General features: G+C 42.0%; 1 protein-coding gene across 1 annotated transcript; it reads right to left on the reverse strand.

Annotated features, from left to right (window-relative positions):
• Window positions 1–7097: 7097 nt before the first annotated feature.
• On the reverse strand, window positions 7098–18226 carry sfrp5 (secreted frizzled-related protein 5; the record flags this gene model as incomplete). Its single annotated transcript, XM_079229301.1, has 3 exons — window positions 7098–7426; window positions 10841–10918; window positions 17668–18226. 3 exons carry the CDS (start codon window positions 18224–18226, stop codon window positions 7098–7100), a joined length of 966 nt encoding a protein of 321 aa, XP_079085427.1.
• Window positions 18227–21095: the final 2869 nt, after the last annotated feature.

Here is a 21095-nt window from a genome sequence, read left to right on the forward strand (position 1 = left end):
TAGATGCCCAACTGACTGCACAATCACTGAAAAAGAGAGTTTTTTTATGGTGTGTCCCCTTCAAGTGATTTATCTATTATCCAAATTCATGATTGATTGTCTGTCAACCGAATAATGTTGCAACATTTTGATTCAGTAGCCCAACAATATAAATCATCTAAAGGAGCAGATGTGTTCAGCAGAAGTTTGACAGGAGCTGGAACTGTACACCTGACATCTGTATTTGTGGCTAAGATGCACCTCTACTTAAACACCTGCTTTTCATTTAATGTCTTCAATATATCTGTGGCTGGACAGTTGATATTTTGACATCCCAGAGGTACTCACACAACCCAGACCACACAACCGTAACATCCCAAACTTCTTACAAAATATGTTCTATTGAAAAGAGCTTTCTCCTCTTGCCAAACATGAGCTGCTCTTCTGAAATGTTGGATCAATATTGTCCATAAACACTTCAAACGCTGAAGAACGATTACTCTGAAGCTGGCTCGTAGGAATTGCATTTGGTGGGGTTATTGTTCTAGGCATTGGGGGAAAGAACAGACCATTTTTTGGAAGAGTAAACTGTTCATGGAAAGGAATCAGATGATTAAGCTGATGCAGTCTGAATTCACAGCAAGGCCAATACCAGCAGGGGGACATTTAGGGACTTGGTTATTGCAGATTTGTGTCAGTATTTATTCTTGTCTACGCTTTATTATAAAACTGTACAGGAATCAAGTTCAGCTTCTGTGCCAAAAAGTACTGTCATCTCATCTCGGTGGTCATGTGACAATATCCTTGGATCTATTATAAGCAAAGCCAGGAAGAAAAGACATGGTGAGGGGCAGAGTAGGGGCAGTGATAATGAAATAATGAACGAAATTATGGTCTGAGAGTGAGCAAAGCACAAAATGCAGCTTGTCATCAGGGCATGGAGTAAAGAAAAAGGTGTGAAGAGTGAGAGGTCTGTTAGCCTGAGGCTAAAGAAGTGCAGAGCAGAAGGCAAAAAAGACTTAAGTACACGTTAAGACTGCTTAAATAACGTCTAACAAGGCCGATTAAAATGAGAACACTTGCCTAAGTAAATCCAGCTTTTCTGTCATAAGTGTTAAGCTCTGAAACAAATAGTGGATCTATCAATAACCTACAAGCAAAACCAATTTTAACAGTGCATTGTCCACCCACAATTCCGATACAACAATCCTTCCCTTGTTTTTGTATTCTTTATTTCATTTTTTTATTCTTTAAGTAACTTCTCTTCCAGCTCATCCTCTTCCTTCCTCCTTGAACAGTTAACCTCACAAGATGTCACAAAAAATGTGTTCCTAACCAACAGATTCACTTCTATAAAGCTGGGAGAAAAAATAATTGAAAACCCTAAACAGTGGATATGTGTGTCTTAAAACCCCATTGTGTTAAATTCTCTAGGGCAGAAGGAGAATAAAGAGGACACTTGATAGCAGAGCTCACAAGGGCACAGGGACTATTTTCACCTAACAATAGCAAAATGCCACCCAAACACCGCCTCCCTGAGACACGCTGATTGTCCCGATCTGTTTGAAATGACACTGACCAGCAGGAGATGGGAGATTATGTCTAATTAGTGGCCACTGTCCCAACTGACGAGCCCGCCTTGTCTCTCTGGGGGTCTGATGGGGTTAGAGTTCGCGACCTGACCGAAACATGGAGGCTGCTGACCCCCGGCCTCACAGGAGGGCTTTGACTCTCCACACAGTCTCATCAGCCTCCACGCCCATACTCACCAACACACCCTCACTTCCCTCGGACCCTCTGCTCATCCCTTTCTGACCTTGACCTCTGCTGATGTGTGTGTGACAAAAAGAGAGGGATGGAGGTCAACAGGTCGCCAGGGAAACTGATTTATTTATTGGCTGATGCTTGTTTTTCCAAACAGGTGTAGATCTGCTCACCAGCTAAGTGTGTGTTCGTGCATGTGGGTGTGTGAAGAGTAGGAACTTTTATTTCCGTTTATGTGTTTGTGACAATATTTGTTTTGTCTGTGTCTTTGCATCCTGGCACTCTCTCTGTATAAATACATGTGGATGTGCGTGTTTGGCTGCACCTAGTACTATATCCTCTTTGATGTTTGTGTGTGTGAGGGCGTCGGTGCATCTATGTGTGCGTGCTTTCCGGGCGGCTGTAAATCTCCAGACTGACATGTTGCTTCAGTAGGGAAACAGCAGGTTTGGGACACACTGATGGCCTTCACAGATGGCTTCAGGACCCTGCCCATGGGAGACCTTCTACTCTACCTATTAATTTATTCATTTTCCACTGCAGAGGAGACACTGAGGCAATTGTGATTGTTTCCAAGAGACAAAGTCCCTCGAGAGCAGCTTGGGTGTTTTCTTATCTCCCCCCTCATTCTTTCCTTCTAGCCTCTTCTATCCCCTACCCTCTTTTCTCCTGGTTGGTGTGTGTTCTGTACATCTAACCTTATCATCCTAGTGCAGCAGGCCAGCTGACAGGCTTTGAATGTCATTGTAACGGTGTCATTGTGTCACTGAGTCAGTGTGGGAGGCTGATCAGTAGAAGAGGAAATGCTACAATTTTACTGTCACTTATTACTCCTTTCACACCAACTTGAGAGGGGATTGATTGTATCAGTCTCATTCTCAAGACGTCCACATGGGTTGAATATGGTTCCTCTGTGAAAGCTCCATTGGTGCTTCCTCGTTGATGGCGCAGCTTTCCCTGCTAAGTGGGGGAGCGAGGAAGGGAGGAAGCATAATTAACAAAATGGGAAGCACTCACTCACTTACTCACTCAGTCACTCAGTCCTCAGTATAAACTAACAAGATGTACCCATAATTAATATGAGTGTGTTACAGAAAGCAGCAAATGATTTCTCTGACTCTGAAAAGCAGTTATTTATTAGTTATTAGTTATATATGCATCGTCATAGTTTCAAAATGACATTACTTTAATATGATTTATATTTCTCATGATTTCTTTAGACAGCTAAAACTGACTTTTCTTGCCCGGGCAAGAATGCAAATGAGAGCAATGTTATGGAAAGTGGCCTTCTCACTGCTTGTACCACATGCAGAAAGTTTCTCAGCCTTTATTCTAGGGAGAGAAAGATTCCTTGGCATGCTCGAGGCCTTTTAAAGGGAGTCTGCACGACATATGTACGTATGCACATCAGCAAACACACACACAACGAAACGCTTCATCTTTAATGCATTTTACTGAGCAAGCCTCTGTGCCATTACTGTTCTTCTGTCAATCTCTGGTTGTTTCCACCTACCCTCACTCTCTCTTCTTCTAAATTAATGCACAATTCTCTCCGTCCACTCTTCCTGTAGACAGGTGGTCTGGTGGCTCAGACCAGGATGTTGGCTTTCTGTAATGCTGTTTTAATGGTACCTTGGGTGGTGGCATGCTGCAACTAATAAACCCTCTTGGACGTTATATAATAGTCTCTTTCTGCAGTGGTAAACTTGTCAGATCTGATTAACGTGTGTATGAGCATGTGGTTGAGTGTTCACATGCTCATTGGTGCTTGTTCAGGTTCATATTAATGTTTAAGTTAAAAGAAAATACAAAAAATCTATATCATCCCAACTTCTTATGATAAAATCAGATTATCCAGAAAGGAATAAAAGGCTCTTTAGAGTTTTTTACATTTACTTTATGAATTAGCTTGTAATAAATTGGCTATATTTTAGTCGTTTTACTTGTTTTAAGAAAACATTTAATATTTTGCCATTGCAAAATGCCAAATCACAACGTGAGATCAGCGTTTCACAGCCACTGGTTTTAGTCTTATTGTGTGTAAAAAAATATACCGTAAATGTGATTTTACAGCACATTCAGGCTTCATCAGTTCATTTCCCAAATAAACTTCTTCATACTAGAAACATATTTTCTCAGAAATTGAAATAAATTCCTAAGTCGATCACACACACACACACACACACACACACACACACACACACACACACACACACACACACACACACACACACACATCTCTCTGTGTTTCAGAAGAAAACGTTACGGATTTTTTTTTTTATTCACCAACCCAAGTAGAAAAAGTGGGTGGATGCAGAGAACTTAAATAAAAAACATGAACTTCTGGAACGAACGGTATATGATATTGTGTTAAGATGAATATTTTCAACAGTGTGTGAGTGTATTTGTGTGCAGGTGAAAGGCAGACAGGCTATTCAACTGTGAAAAGGTGCTGCTTATCAGCGCACTGCAATTAAAATGGACAATGTGGCCATTATTCTATAGTTTGTGTGTGTGGGAGCGTCAGAAATGTGTGTGTGTGTGTGTGTGTGTGTGTGTGTGTGTGTGTGTGTGTGTGTGCGTGTGTGTGTGTGTGTGTGTGTGTGTGTGTGTGTGTGTGTCGCTGGTCCCTCATCAGGCCCTCATTAACTGCACTAAGTGACCTTTGAGGAGGTGCTGATGGGTGTCTGTGGTACGTAGCCAAGTTTCTCCCTCGTCTCCTTTTTCCGCTTAACTCCTTTTTTTGTCTTCTACCACTTTGACTTCACTGGTTTACCTCGTCTCGTTTTCATGAAATCTGCTCATCATTTCTCTTTAAGCTGCATGTAATCTGCTACATGAGAGCTGATTCAATTCTGGTCAACACTTTCCAGCAAAGGCATCTCTACCTGTATGGATACTGAATTTCTAACTCAGTGCTTACTGTGTTTGATTGCTGTGGCTCAGTGGTTAGCATGCCCTTCTTTCAATCAGAGGATCGGTGGTTTGAGCCCCGGCTCTGCTAGTCCAGGTCGATGTGTCCTTGAGCAAGACACTCAACCCCGAATTGCTGTGTCTACGGTGTATAGAAAAAATGTAAGTCGCTTTGGATGAAAGCGTCAGCGAAATGAAATCGCTCACAGATCATTTTTAGGTATTGTGGTCTTCAATAAAGTGCTCTCGACCCATTCACCCTCTTGTTTCTGTCACAGTCTAGAGACAGAGTGTGCACTATCTCCACAATCAGCTGGAAATAAGTCATCACTCTACTGGCGTTCATGCTTCAAGCACTCTCCAAAAGTCTCCACATTTCGTGAAATATGGGAGGAAGACAATAAACATTTTATTGTGTCACAGTTGATCCATCTCACATTTTGGAGAACAAACATGCCAAATGGTTTTATTGCAGTGAATTAGTTGTGTGCGTCTGAAGTGATTAAGGTCTGAGTGGTTTTGATAAAGTTGGTCGGTTACACTGCAGCCTGCTGTCTGTCTGCGTCACCCCTTCACTCTCAAACATTAAATTCTGGTACTTTCATAGCCCAGGCTTTGTGTAAAGCTGTGCCCAGTGAGGATCTGGAAGATTTTGGCATCCCAGAGAGCGTAACTGAAGTTTCACTTCTTTTTTCCAATCTGAAAAGAGAAGTTAAGGTGCAAGGCAGACCATGTGCACTCTCGCAGTGTTTTATGCAACCTTGTGTTTTTGGAAACTTAAAGTTGTATTTAATGTTCTTTAGATCAATAACATAATAAATACATATATTCTTTACTGTCTACATTTGGACTGTTGGATTAAAAGGAAAATACTGAATTAAAACTAGAAAATGTTTCCTTTCCATGACTGCATCTGATTGGCTGGGGGGATTTGGTCAAAGGTTAACCTTTTTTATTAGTTTTCTATTTTTTTTTGAATGGAAAACTAAACTAATAGGCTTCACACAGACCCAGGAGAGTACGTAGCTCGATTTGGAATCATAAGAAAACTGAATGTATTATGTAAGTGTGTAAGTGTGCAGTCCGTTTAACATGTTGTGATGAAAGCAGACAAAGATTCATGAGTGTGCCCTTCATGGTTTAATCACAATGATAAAGAAAAGACACATTTCAAAGAAAGATTCTTTATAAAAATTTCAAATATATTTTATTCATTTTCTTTTTTTGTAAAACAAAGATGTATTTCAGTAACAGAACTACAGTACTTACAGGTTAACTGATTAGAAAATATTGTCAAAGTTAAATCTTCATCTTTTACTGCTACGGCAACAGTGAATTTAGGTGCTATGACTGCATGTATGATTCCTGCTTTCATACAATATACGTTTAACTGAAGCAAAACAAGTACAAAACAAATAAACATTTGAAGAAGAGTGATAGTGAAAAACAGCGAGTATCAGAGACTTATCAACCCAACAGTGTTGGTTCTGTCCAGAGTCTCTTTCTCTCTCTTTCTTTCTCCCCTTTTTTTCAGGAAGAAGTCTTCTCTGCCTTTACCTCCTTCGCTCTCCAATTGAAAAAGCAAAAAATATTCAAGTTTCCCTCTTTCAGGCCACACAAAATGTTGCTGTACAAAGTCAGTTGAAGCATCATCCAGTCCTCCAGTCTGTCTTGTTCCATTGGTCTTCTTTCCCAGCAGGGATAAAAGAAAAAAGCCCAGTTTCCTAATCATCTAGTATTCATCTGACTTACCTACCTTTTACATTATTAAAACATACATTTAAGTGGATCATCTACATGTCTTTGCTTTGATGTTTTTTCCTGTGCGCTCATTGCACAGCCCACATGTACTTCAGCGTATCCTTTCTCTCAGCTTTTTTTCACACTGAATCAAACCCTGCTTTCCCTCTCGGCTCCCTCCTCATTCTGTCTCTCTGGAATCATTACATTATCAAACATGTTTTCACACCAAAAGTTACCTCAAATCTTTAGATTCCCATGTCTCAATGCCATCGTCTTGATAAAGTTTCTGTTAGATATTGTACAAGTGATTTGTCTTACTATATCAGAAGAGGAAAGTAAAATGATAAAGGAAGATTCCATTAAATTGCGAGGGGGGTAGATTAAAATGTCTGTTTTTCTTTCAAATTGTTGTAAAATCTGTGGTTTCTTCGGGGCTTTTATGTGCAGCTTTTCCACTCTCCAACATTAACATGTCTGATTCATCTAAGCAGATCAGGACAACCCCCTTGACAACTTGATTCATGTTAAAGCTGAGAAAATAAATGATTGGCTGCACCGCTACCCCTTGTATGACTATGTTGCGGTGCTGGTAACAGATTGTGCAGGGATCTGGGGTTCAGGGACACACAATTTGGATCTACGTGGAACATGGTAGAATGTGGGGAGCAATGATTGTGCAAACAGTGCAGCGAGCCGCGTCACTGGAAGACGGTGTGGTAGGTGGGACACTGATGAGACTTCATGTATTTGATGGCGAACTTGAGCTCCTTGCTCTTCTTGTCCCACTTGTGAATGGACATGAGCAGCAGTTGCTGGTCCACTTTACGGCCCATGATGAGGAAGTTGGACCCCAGGCTGTCAAGCTGGGCACACGGGCAGTTGGCGCCATTCTTGATGTACAGGGTCAGTTTCTTCAGGTCTTTCTTCCTCAGCACACCCTGCTTCAACACTTTCTTCTTCTTTTGCGCTGCAATCAGCTTCCTGTCACCCTTCTCCTTTTTCACCTCTTTGATTTTCATCTTGAGGGCTGAGGAAAAGAGAGGTAGAGATATTTTTAAGTCTTTATTTTATTCTATAAAACAGATATTTACACCCAGAAGCTGTGAATGTGTCATTCTGATTCCCTGTTCCTTTCTACTTTGAGCAGCTGTGACATTTATTCTTCCTGCAAACCAGCACTGCTGTGCCAAAGACGCAGCTACAGTATTTTACACCTCTCCAGAGTATCATCATTTAAACTCTCCTGCAGCGTATAAACACTGTATCCTGTGTGTATGTTTGTGTGTCTGACATGGGAAAAACCCATAAATGAAAAGGAGGACATTTTTTTGGAGTTACAACCTCTTTTTCATGCAAGTTCAAGTCAAGTCTTAAGCCCTTGAGGGTGAGTCCAAGTCACAAGTTATTATAAGCAAATTCAAATTCTTTCAAACCTCTGAATGCAATCATTAAATGGCATTGCAGTTAAACCTTTTCTCTCCCAACTTGGTTGAACATGTTTGTTATATAACTGAGATCAAGTCATTTCAGAATATAGGCCTAATTCAAACTGGCAATGCCTGTCTAGTGCTGTCTTGTATTAATATTACAGGATTTTACACATCAAATCATGGGATTTCAAGATACAGTAAGCCTTTAGGGACTCCAAATCAAGTCACAAGTTTATTTTTTTTTTTATTTTTAATGCTTTCTCAGTGTAAAGCTCTGGTTCTAACATCTCAAGGCTTCTATGTAATCACTTTAGTATCATCCTTTTTGGTCTCATTCTTCATGTGCATCATTTTCTATGTAACAATTACTTTGTAGTTGGTTGTAATCATGTTTTAAATTGCATGCTCCTCTATTGAGATATTGTGCTTACTTTGTGCTTACATTACAACACAAAGTACAGGGCAGATGTAGCTTTGTACACAGTTTTTAGCATACAAATTTAGTTCAAACAAATTCCAGCTTATCAACTTCACAAAGTACTAACTTGCATCTCCCACGAGCCTCCTGTTTATGAGTTTAACATGTGAGAGATTAAAATTGACTGCCTATATGTCTGTGTGTGTTTTTTTCTGAATGAATGCATTCATGTGTATGTATGTGTTTAGTATAGATAGGAAGGATAAAATAATTGCCCTCCCTGCTTCATGTTGAATGCCCACTCATATTCAGTGGGCCCCATGGTGCAGTCTGGCCAGTATCCTTGTGACAAGCTGTGCATATTTCTTTGTAAAAACAAACTTTCTTTAAAGTGAGCAGAAGGGGTGTAGAGGAAGAGAAGGAGAGAGAAGTGTGCTGTCATTTTGAGGAGAGGCAGGTTTTCTTTAAGCTAAATCAGGCAACCTCCCCTACCAACCAGGTGGAGGCTTTATGCCCTGAATGACTCTTTCCCCTCCCCCTTTCTTTTCTACTCTTGTCATTTGTGCTAGGCTGCAGGATGATACAGCAAGGAATGCGAAGGGATCAGACATCAAAAGTAGACTGTAATAAAACACGAAGAACAACAATTCTCTGAGGGTGAACAGTGTCCGAAGATGAATAGGTAACAAGATTCATGAGGCGTGAGATCAAGCTGTAATCGGCTATCGTGCTATAGAATAACATTGAAGAGTCATTTCTGCCTTGATCACCAGATCCATACATCACGGTTATCTTGACTTCTCTACTCATCCTCATACATAAATAGCCAATAAAATGTCTCTCTGTGGCTATATCTGCTTTCACATTAACTATGCTTCATTCTAATAAAAATTACATATCTAATCGCTAAAAAAAAAAGGATTGAGATATCTAATCCTAAAATGAATCAGACAAATAAATATAGGGAGTCATGATTAATTATGGGGGATGACTACATTTTGGCTGCAGCTCATATGAGCGTTGTGCACAAAGATGTATTTTATTGTTGTTGTTGGATGTGATGTGTCCGTATATTCATTTATAATGGGTCATATAGTGTTTATTCATATAGGAGCGGCTGATGGCCAGAAGATAGTTTCCGAAACTTGGTCTGTTTTAAACTGCAGGCATTTCCTCTGTGGGACACTTCAGTATATAAAAATGGCACCAGTCTGCCACATTTCATTTTCAGTTAAACTATTCTCACTAATCTGTTCAGAAACCATGTTCTTCATGAGTCTCCCAAGGTTATGAGTTTTTTTTCTCACCATTTTTAGTTCAATACTCGTATGACCAGAAAAAATAGAGAGAAGTATATCATTAACTCTAAAGAATGGGGCAGTAGTCCATGCAAGCAGAAATTCAGCTGCTGTGGAGTACAATGGGCCAAAAGCCTCGATGAGCAGAAGTAATAGAATAAATATGCTCTGGCTTCGCGTGCAGGTCATTACTGTGGTGAAACTGGAATGCTGGAAAGTAGAAAGTTTAGAAAATGGGACTGGAAGCTATTATATTACTGTATCACTTTATGAGATGAACAAGGTTTATGCTAGCAGAGGGAATAGTGCAAATTAATGTATTTTCTGCTTGTTCATGTCTGTGCTCATTTAGAATATTTTACATATTCCTGCAAGCATATGGTTTAATGGAACATGTGAGTTATTAGAAGAGACTGAAATATAAATATCAAATACAAAAACTCATAAAGCCGAATACTTATTACTTGTATGTGCACCAACAAAGTCAACTTTCAGGTGTTTAACCTTTGGTGTTGTAAATGTCATTTTTGTCTTTTAAAACTAGGGCGGAAATCCAAAGGTTTTTACAGTAGCTAACAAAGAACTGTGTGCATAACATTTTAATGTTGATGGATGTTTTTATTGACAATGCTGTGCAAGTGTAGGAGTTATTTGACAGAAGTCTGGCTATTACTTTTATATAGGATTTCTAGGACTTTTTCTGTTCTCCACATTTTCCATTATGAGAATACTGGTAGTAGGTAGACTTAACATAAACTGCTGCTTTACTGTAATTTTCTCAACTTTAAAGCCAAAACTAATTTCAAAATCCTGATGACACATATCTCGGCTTTTAAATAGCTTCTCCTCAAACTCTTTAATTTTGGATATCTTTCATGTTATTATTAATGTTGAAACTCCTAATTAAGCCTCGTGAAAAACATGTTGTCTCCATTGTTGCACATGAATTATGACCCAAGCTCAATTCTGGTCTGATGCCGGCTTGTCACTCACAAACTAACTTCTTCACGAATAGTGGGCTGCAGATTCTCCACAAGTGGAAGTTGTTCAGCATAACGTGGAGCTAACCTGTGGCACTTTGATGGAAAGAAAGGTTGCAGCAGTAGTTCAGCGGCCGATGCTACAGGCAAAGAAGCAATATTTGCTGCAGTTTTAACCTTTGTGCCACCTGCAGGCAATAAGTGTTGAAGCTGTAGTTTTTTTCTGATTCGGGCCCAAAAGAAGACAATGCCTTGCTGTGCATTAAACTGCCCTAGTCCAGTGTATGCTACTGTCTAACTAATGATGTTACTTACCGAAGTCACTGGCACAGTAATGCTCCATTATGTTGTCTGCTTTCAGCTCATTGTCACACGGAGGGCACACCTTCGATACTGAGGGGACAGAAAAACAATTTGTCATTAGCAACTAAACCTAATCACATTATATATGGTTATTTTAAGGCCAACTTAGCTAATATCTAACGGCTGAGTTGAGGTCATTGTTAGTCAAGTGCAGTCAGCAAAAGCAAAGCCGCGTTGGTATGAAATCGTTAAGCTCTGAGCACTTTTGAGGTACTTATTTGCAGCCCCCCTCCTCGTGTCAGAGGCTATTTGCTGTTGAGCGAATACACAGTCCAGCAGGCTGACTGATGTTTGCCCTGCAATTACACTGGACGCAATGTTTTTATTCTGGCCCTTGTATATTTTAGTGGTGCAGGCGTGGTCTTGGCTGCACAGGAAGGTAAATGCTGCAGCAGGAGCAGCTGAACATGGTGAAAAGTGATTCAGTACACATACACAGCCAGCACTTAGGCCACACAGCAACCACACATTGTGAAAACAGCAAGGGGAAACCGAAGCAACAAGTTCAGTTTATTTTTAACTCAAAATGTATGGTCATGCCTGCTTTGCTCAAACACATGTTTAGCCTCACTAACTTTGATTTGAAACTTGATTGTTGTTATTGTGCGCCCATTCAGTCCTTTTTAGTTGTTTATTGTAGAATATTGCTTATTTCTACAGCAGAAAAGCATGGAAATATGATCATTTATCATGCAATTCTGACTTAATCAAACATTTTTCCTAACTTCAATCTGCCACTTAAAAACCCTTCATCTCTTCCTTCTCAGAAACACAAACACACTCAGACATGCTTCATACTGCCTTGCAATTTTCTCCAAAGGCTCTTCAATATAAAACTTGATTATGACAATTACTACATAAACTCCATGTAATCCCTGAAGGGCTGTTGTAGCAATACACATCTAACATGAGTCCACTAATCCACAAAACATAGCTTTGGGCCAATCAGCGGAACAAGGTATAATATTAGAAATGGTCAGGGAGAGAATGATGTGGCATATAAATCTACCGCACCACATATATACGCCTACAGCGCAGTAAAATATCAGAGCAGTCTTTATTTGGGACGTTTGCTAATAGGGGAGCTAAATATTTCTGTCTTTCACTGACCACAATATCCAAAATATGTCCAGATCTCTTCCCCCTCTCTTTTTGCCTGTGTGTTTCACACTTACAAACACACACATATGATAATTCCATCACAGTCCAGCCCAGGCCCCTGGGTTAAAAGTCAGAGTTCAAAGGTTATCACCCCATTCCAAACTTCAGCGTCTAGGCAGATAATGAGAAGGGGTCAAAGTTTAGCATGCTTCGCTGCTCGGGTCGTGGGGAGGTGAACCCCCTTACCACCACTGAGTGTGTATGTATGTGTGTACGTGCTCGTATGTGTGTGTCAGAGGGAGTTGAACCATGTTCTTGAAGAGTAACTGCCAGTTTTTCTCCTCTGAGGGTTCCCATGCATTCACAGGCAGGAGACCTGCGAGGCCTACAGGGTCAGGCCTCTTAATTGTCTAGTGCTGACATGAAGACTGGGACAAGAGCTCGGAAACACACATGCACACACATGCACACACACACACACACACACACACACACACACACACACACACACACACACACACACACACACACACACACACACACTGTGCATGGCAAGAGATGCCAAAACTCTGTATTTGTCTGTTTTGAATGATTCCCTTGAAGCTGTTACGTCTTATTCAGGCTCCACGGTAATTCATTCTGGTTTCACAGGGGTGGTATGTCGGCAGGAGGCCCAGCTACATTGGTGCCAGAGCATGTGTCAGGAGAAAGCAGCCCCTCCATGAAACTTAGTTGAGATTGGACCGAAAACCCCTATTTGAATGTCGGTGAGAAATCAATTAAACGGCGACTGCCCACATCGAAGTGTGTGCCTCCCGTCGGGGGAATCAACGTCATGTTCTGATGGGATTCACTGCTGTGAGGCTTGGTGTGTTTTTTTTCCTGGACACAATTCTACCCAGCAAATATTTTGACATGAGGTCATTTGTGTAATTTGTCATCATCTCAAGCAGTTTCGGAATTTTTTGACTTGTGAAAATGATGTTCTTGCTTTGGTTGACTTTGGACTTGACTGCTTTTTTGAGTGCTGCTTTTTGTCATCTGCGTGCTGGGACTTAATCACAGAACCTTAAATGTTTCCATTCATAGTGACCAATGTTATGGTATTGTATTTTAGAGCTGTTGTTCTGGAGGACGAGGAGTTTGGGATTTGATGGTTAAGGGTAAAAGGAAAGGGATGATGGGAGTAGTTTGAGTAGGAGGGTGGTCTGCTGGAGAGCCCTGCTGTTAATCTTCAAACAGCAAGCCAGAGTAGAAATGACATACGGCAAGAGTCCAGTAATTTAACTGCACAACTACACTTAGTCATAGCTCTGAGGTTAATATCACTTTCTCCATTTCAGTGTCCCTCCCCTGCTCTATCTTTTTTTCTCTCTCACTCATTTTCTCCTCTCTTTCACATAACTTGGTTTTCCATCATATTTTTTATAATCTAGAAAGACTGATTGAACACAACAAAATGCAAAAAAAAAACATTGATGGTAATGATAAAGATGTGAAAAGTAATTTGTCAAACGATGACATGCAGTACCTTTGGAAAAGAAAGCCCCATAAATAATTGCCATTAAAAATGTTGTCCACTGTCATCTCCAATGTTCAAAGTCACCTCCTTGTAATTAGTTGGTGCAGCCAGAAATTGTTCAACACCATCATTTTGGTCACCCCTAAGTGACAAACTGTGCAGAGACACTTTGTCCTTTGTCAATACATGACTTATCATTCACCTCAAACTGTTGTCTGTTGGAACAAAAATGCTGTAAATCACATTTTATGTTTGTAACATTTTACAAATTGGCTTAAAATCAATTTCACAGCTCTCCATTTTCACATACATACATATCAAAAGAAACCAGATCTATTAATATTGTCATACGAACCCTCGGCCGTGTTTTGTGCCTCGTCCCTCGTCCCTACAGTTGTAGCATCACAAAGCCTTTTTTTTTTTTTTGCAAGAACGTTCCATTTAAAGTATGCACGGGTCACTATCTCATGCCTCATTTGGGCCCTTGAAGATACGAGCAGCAACACTTATGACATAAAACGGTACTGTGCCGGAGATGAAATGCAGCGTGTGATTTATGTCGGACGGCCTAACATCTGTTTAAATGCGGCATGCAGACAGACAGAGGAGGGTTTAAACACGGCCCGCAGGCAGCCCCCGGGGCCCCGAAAACACAGCACGCTCCTTGCATCTGTAGGAATCCTATACAGAGGAGAAAATACATTCTCAAAAGGCCGAAGCGGTCTTCCATGCACAGAGCATTGGATCACATTTTCCCTTTCATATATCGGCCAGGGCCACATGAGTAGCACCCATTGTGCTGCTGGGGACCTGACAGTGCTGCCTGTCACCTTTAGCACGGCTGTAACTTACACTAGCCGCACCGATGAGTACGGCGAGGACAGACAATATCTTTCACACCATGCAATTTCAACGACTTTCACTGGACAACGTCCATACTGTCTTGAAAAGCATTTTCGGCACACAAAAAACATGCAATGTGAGTTATGTAGTTTACACCATGCACTTAAACAGACGGTGCAGAAAACTACCTACGTCTGTCATAACTGTTGATTTGCTAAAGGGAGCATCGTTGAATAAGGTGGAGTTGATGGGCAGCACTAACTGCGCTCTGCCAGACAGCCTGAGCTCAGCTGGCCTGGATGCCTGGGCCCTCTTTTGTCAGCAGGCTGCTTGTCTTCCCTGGCATTATATCTACAGACTTGTGTTTCACATAATCACACCCCATGGGCCTGTTACACACACACATACACACTGGCCAAAAATCATCCATACACACAACCTAAGCTCAGGTGGTGGTGGTGTTTCTCTCAGTTTTGGCCATGACAGAGTGGTGGAAAGTGAATCTGACTCTGTACTGTTAGTTTCCACAGGAGCCCTCGAACCGTGCTATATCATGTAATTGCAGAATAGCTCAGATAGCAACAGGGCCTCCCGGACAGAGAGAGCAGTGCTTAATACCTGTGATTGATGCAGATTCACCTGAATTACCACAAGAGAACTCATGTGATCCCGTGTGAGGAGAATCATCCATGTTCTTTGACACAGAGGGTTCTCAGGAAACTCTTCTTCAAAGCTGACTTTCCTTTTTATTATTGCTGGCGGTGTGTGCGTGTGCGTACGTGTGTGTGCGTGTGTGTGCGTGTGTGTGCGTGTGTGTGTGTGCGTGTGTGTGTGTGTGTGTGTTTTAGAGCCAAAAGCTTGTCCTCAGGATGGCCTCATCGGCACATCTGAGAATCTCTGGTTCTTAACAAAATGTCAGTGGCTGAGCCTTCAGGCAAGAAGTGATACGGGTTCACTCTCAGTTTCAAACACACACACACACACACACACACACACACACACACACACACACACACACACACACACACACACACACACACACACAAGGCTTTCAAATTGAATCGTTAAACTTCACCAATATTCTTTTATTTATTCATTCTTTAAACGTTCGACTCAACATATTTTGTCTTTTTTCTCTCCGCATAAAATTGCTCAACAGCAAAGACCCACTCCGATCATTATTAGATTAAATAGGATCAACAAACAGTTGCCTGTTTGAGGAGGTGACAGATGAAGTTGAAGCCGCCTCCTTCTCAGAGAGCATGTAAGAGAATGAGTTATGGCTCTGCTAAGCCAAAGTGTCACATAGTTGATTCTCGTCCTACAAAAACAGAACAGCCATTTTCCCTAATGGAATAAGTCAGCACTGCATGAATTCACCAGAGAATCCTGAAACGATTTAAATAGCTAGATATCAGTATTACTGATAAAAAGCAAAGACATGTCACACAATTTATGATTGACGGGACTAAAATTATGTTTTGGCATTATTAGCTGTCATTTTGAGTGCTTTGATAAATCAGTATAATACATCAAGTTAAGGAAAACATATTTACTATATCAAGTGAAATATTAACACACAGGAACATTTTTAACCAAAGTAGGTGAGAAATTGTGATGAAGGCATGAAGTGGAATAATGAGAATAATAAACCGTTTTCTGCGAGCACATATTGAAAGCAGGGAGGCAAACACTTTTTGTGCTGCAGGAAGCAGCTTTTCTCCTATTCTACACTCTGTCTGCCTTTCTTTACTCTCCCGCTTCCCTCACCTTTCACTCCTCTCCATTCAGCTCTCTCAAGGACAATCAGACTTCAGCCATTCCCATTCTCTGCCTGCCTCTCTTGTCCTGTCATGTCGACTAATTAGTGGGAGCTCAGTAATTGGCCTTCTAGCTAATTGGCCCACTGGCTGCCAGACCCAACAAAGGCCTCGCAGGCTGGGACACAGTGGGGACTGTCCCCGTGCTCTGTCTCAAGACTCTCATCAACTCCCTCTGTCCCCCTCTCAGCGCTGACTGCTTTTGTGAAGAGGCTGCTTAAGTAGTCGCGGTGCACGCACACACACACACACACACACACACACACACACACACACGCACACGCACGCACACACACACACACACACACACACACACACACACACACACACACACACACACACACACACACACACACACACTGTTTTGCTCTCTATGTAGTTCCCTCTCACAGCTCATTATTCGCCCATATGTCTGTTCTCTTACGCCTGTCACAAATTATATAATATTATTTACAGAAACCCCGGAGTAATTTCCCTTCTTATTTTACTCATCTTGGGTCTATTTGTACATTTATTGACACTTTGCAGACTAGCTTGTGATTTGCATGCATGACAGCTTTGACATAATACATTCTTCATTCACTCAGTTGTTTGATTGATTAGTTGTTGCTGGAGTCGGCTGATAAAGGTGTGTATGTGTGTATGCGTGTGAGCGTGTGTCACCTTTTCAGTTAAGATTAGTTCAACATCACAGTCCATTAATCTCAACTCGGTGAACAATCTGGCTGTCGGAGACTCTCCGTCTCCTGTCTCTGCCTCAGTCTGTCTCTGTCCCTCCCTGAGGCGTGTGCAGATGGCAGGGAGCCGTCCTGAACTGTCCACTTACTCAAGAACTTTCCCCTGTCGTCTTTTCCTGCTCTTTTCTCTCACACTGACTCTGGCTATTCTCTCACTTAAACTTTCATCTGTCATCATTCGCTTTGAGGGGAAACCATATATGAGCCTCACAGCAGTCTTTGGGCTCTCGCTGTTTCTGACTCTGCAGGCTCTTAAACACTCATCTGTCTTAGTAATGTTGTTGATGTTGGAGTCCAGGAATTTACAATGCAGAAACTAGTTAATTTGGGATTTGTGACATAGTATCATAGAATGTGTCATAGTATGTGTCATAGTATAACAGTAATTGCATCTGTTTTTATGAGAATTATATATATATATTAAAAAATGTGCTAATGTGTATTGTAATTGCTTACTAAAATGCACATATAGCTCATGATTATAACAGATTTGTACAATTGAACTGATTATAAACCATCTTTGGACAGAATACAAACAAGCTACAGCCTGCTTTTTATGCTGGAAAGGTTAAAAAAAGAAGAAAACAAATATTAAACCTATATTTTGGTTAGTGTGCTTGCCACTTGACTTTTAGTATTTTGTAAAAACATTGAAATTATAGGTGGTGCTAACTCAAGCTAAGTTAATTATATTTCTGTGAGTAGACTTGAATGAGGGTGTGTTGGAGTGGGTGTATGTGCACATAGCTGCCCTACCTGGTGGCTGGGTCGCGTGGTTCCCAGTGAACTGCATGGGGATGCAGAGGTCATTGTCAATGGGAAATTTATCACAGGTCAGCATCTCTGGCCAGGGGAAGCCATAGGTCTCCATCACCGGAGCACAGCTGTCCCTCACAGCCTCACACAGCGAGCGGCAGGGATAGATGGGCCTGTCCAGGCACACCGGTGCAAACAGCGAGCACAGGAAGACCTGGGTATCAGCATGGCACCGTTTGGCCAGGAGGGGCACCCAGCTACCCGCCTGCTGCTTGACCTCTGGCATGGTTTCGTGATCCAGGAGGTTGGGCAACCTCATCTTTTTGTAGCCCACATTGTGGCACAGGCGCAGGTCAGCTGGTATGTCCACACACTGGGGCTGCTTGGTGTAAAAGCGGCCATTGTGGAAGTTGTCCGACTGCCAGCTGTAGTAGTCGTACTCATCTGCGGCTGAGGCGGTGAGGAAGAGGAGAAGGAGGGAGTAGAGCGACAAGCCCAGTGCCAAGCTGAAGGAGCCCTGGGTTAATGCCCACCTGGGGCTCTTTTGTCCCAGTGCCATGCCTTTCTGAGCCCGAATAACAATTCAGGAAGGTTGTATCCAAAGTCTCCAAAGTGACTCAGTGAAGACAAAACGCAGAGTGAAGAGAGGAACAAGTGGGGCAGGCGTACGAGCTGTAATCCCTTTTTTTTGTCCTGAGTATGGACGCTGTGGATTGAAAACAAAGTGTTTAATTCCCTTCTTCCCTGCAGTCAGCCCTCTAAGCCTCCCTGAAACACCTCCCTGTGTGTGTGCGTGTGTGTGTGCGTGCGTGCGTGTGTGTGTGTGTGTGTGTGTGTGTGTGTGTGTGTGTGTGTGTGTGTGCCTCAGGTAGTGGAGTAGGGAGGCAGCAGCCAAGGAAAGATGAACACAGGACTGCTTATTTTCTAACTTTCCCTGGTCACAATGTCTCACTCTCCTTCCCTCTCCCTCTCTTAGACCTGTCTCCAGCCCTCCCCTGCTCGCTGTCTATCAGTCTGCAGCTGTAATGAGGAGTACCTTAGGTTTTAAGAGGCATTGGTAGCTGCTCTCTGCGGCTGCCTGCCCCCTAACAGGCACCCAGACCACTCACCTCTCTACTGGCCTCCCCTGCACTCACTCACACCAGCTTCAGCCAATCACATCCCTGGGGGAGGCTCCCAGTGGCCCTCAGGACACTCCCCCTACCCCTTGTCCGCAACAAAACCCCTCCTCTACAACAAGTTAATGTGAGAGAGAAAGAGAGAAAGAAACTATGGTAATTTTTTAAAAAACATAAATCTCTCTAATATGCACAAGATTATTTGGTCAGAAACACACCCACAAACAAGCATAGCAGACATTGTCACCCTCTTAGTCATGTTGTTTTTCTCATAATATTAGAAACTTTTTACCTCCTGAATTAACATTTTCATGAGAGGCTCAACAAGCTCCCTGCACATTTCTCCACACATAAATACATATTTCTGCTTGCCATTCAAGCCTAGTCACTTTATTAACTCAAAATAGTCTGGTGTAACAGACTTCTGCTGGCATAAACAGTGAGAAAATGTACTCTCTCTCACACACACACACACACACACACACACACACACACACACACACACACACACACACACACACACACACATACACACACACACACACACACACACACACACACACACACACGCTCAAGCACAATTGCAAAGTGTGAGAAATCCAAGAGAAAGTGAATGAAGTGGGTGTGAAAGAGCTGCACTAAGGTTACTGAGTGTGGGCTGTGCAGCTACAGGTGGCTAGGTGGTTTACCCGCGCTATGGGAGTTATGCTAATGTGTATGTTGGCTGTGAATAGAGGCACGCTGCCCCTCTGTCTCTTTCTATCAGTGCCACTGACACAGTGAGGGCCTTCGACTTGGCAGCAAATTTCCTAAAAGGGTCACATTCAGACTCAAAGGGCTGTAGCTGTGTGAGCAGGATGTGGGATCGGTGGCTCGCATGGAGGGTGTTCTTGCATCTGGCATTTGATCTACGTCATGCATTAATGCTTTTCCTCATGTGAATGGGCTGCCAAAGCAGGTTTATACCACTGATAAGGAAGATTTTGTTTGCTGGTGTAAACTGACATTTTATCATGATAGAGAAGGATTTCCAGGACACAATCTGGATACTGCTGACACTGTGATGAAGTAGAAAGACATGAGATAGCAGATTGGTATTGTTATCTGTATGTGACAGTACGCACAAGGAGAATAAGAAAGTGTGTGAGTGTGTGTGTGTGTTTTGCAAACAGTCGGAGGTGCACTTGGATGAGAATCAGGGATACTATTGTTCTTCGGCTGTAGTGTAGAAAGGGAAATTCCAGAAACAGCAGTCAGTCCATTAAATCTAATTCAATAAGATTAAATCAAATAGATAAGAATGTGGATCAGTATCAGGCCACCAGGCATGGCAATAAAACCCTGCACATTATCCAAGCACCCATATAGTTGGATAGTATCTTGACCATACTTATTTCCCAAGCCAGGGAATTATGAATACAATTACTGCATCATCTAATCATTTTACTTGAGAAAGCAGTCGAACATGTTTCAGCCTTATCTTCCAGAGCTACAGTTAGAATCCCTGTTGACTTATTGGTGTGCTGCAGACACTGCGGAGTGATTTTTCTGGGAATCGAAAAGCTGCCAGCAGAAAAAAACAAGCTACATTTTTTTCCTGGAGCTGTTCTCATAACCTGCGATGTAGAAAGATGAGATGGCGGTGAGCTGAAGTCACCCCTAAAATGTGGTCATCTTTATTAAAAAGCGTCATTGAGTGGATATAAAGAGCCTTTTTGGTTTGATACGTTTTTTTAGCCAAAGCTAATTGACTACATTTCCGCACCTCTTCTTTCCCATCGCGCTGCTCCTGCTTACATTGTGTGTTTGTTATTCATGGTAAGAAACTTCTCTGCTAACCTTTGCACCACAGCTAATCAATAATACTCACAGCTAATAATCTGTGGACCTTACTCTTTCATAAAGGGCTTGTGAGATTGTCTTGTGCACACCTCGCTATCTCTGTGACATCTTGTGTATTCACGTTAGTTCAGTGGTGACCTATTTTAAGACCGCTAGCGTTTCCTCTTGATACAGGCACAGTGGACTGCCTTCAAGTCGGTAACAAAAGTGTCTTTCATGGTAATCAATCAACAATAGTTGTCTCCTCTTGTTCTCCTTCCCCTAACTGGCCCCTGTGGCCAACAGCCAATCAATTCCACTCTTCCGTTTCCAGCCTTCTGATTGGACAAAGGCTATAAGATTAGGGCCAGCCTGTATTGTTGGGCCTAAAGGTTTAGCATGGTTTGAAAAGAGTGTCTCAGCAATTGTATGAGTGAGTGTGTGTGTGTGTGTGTGTGTGTGTTTGAAGATAGTATGGTGGTACGTGTG

Source organism: Taurulus bubalis (assembly GCF_910589615.1).
Source record: "Taurulus bubalis genome assembly, chromosome: 14".
NCBI classification, from domain to species: Eukaryota; Metazoa; Chordata; class Actinopteri; order Perciformes; family Cottidae; genus Taurulus; species Taurulus bubalis.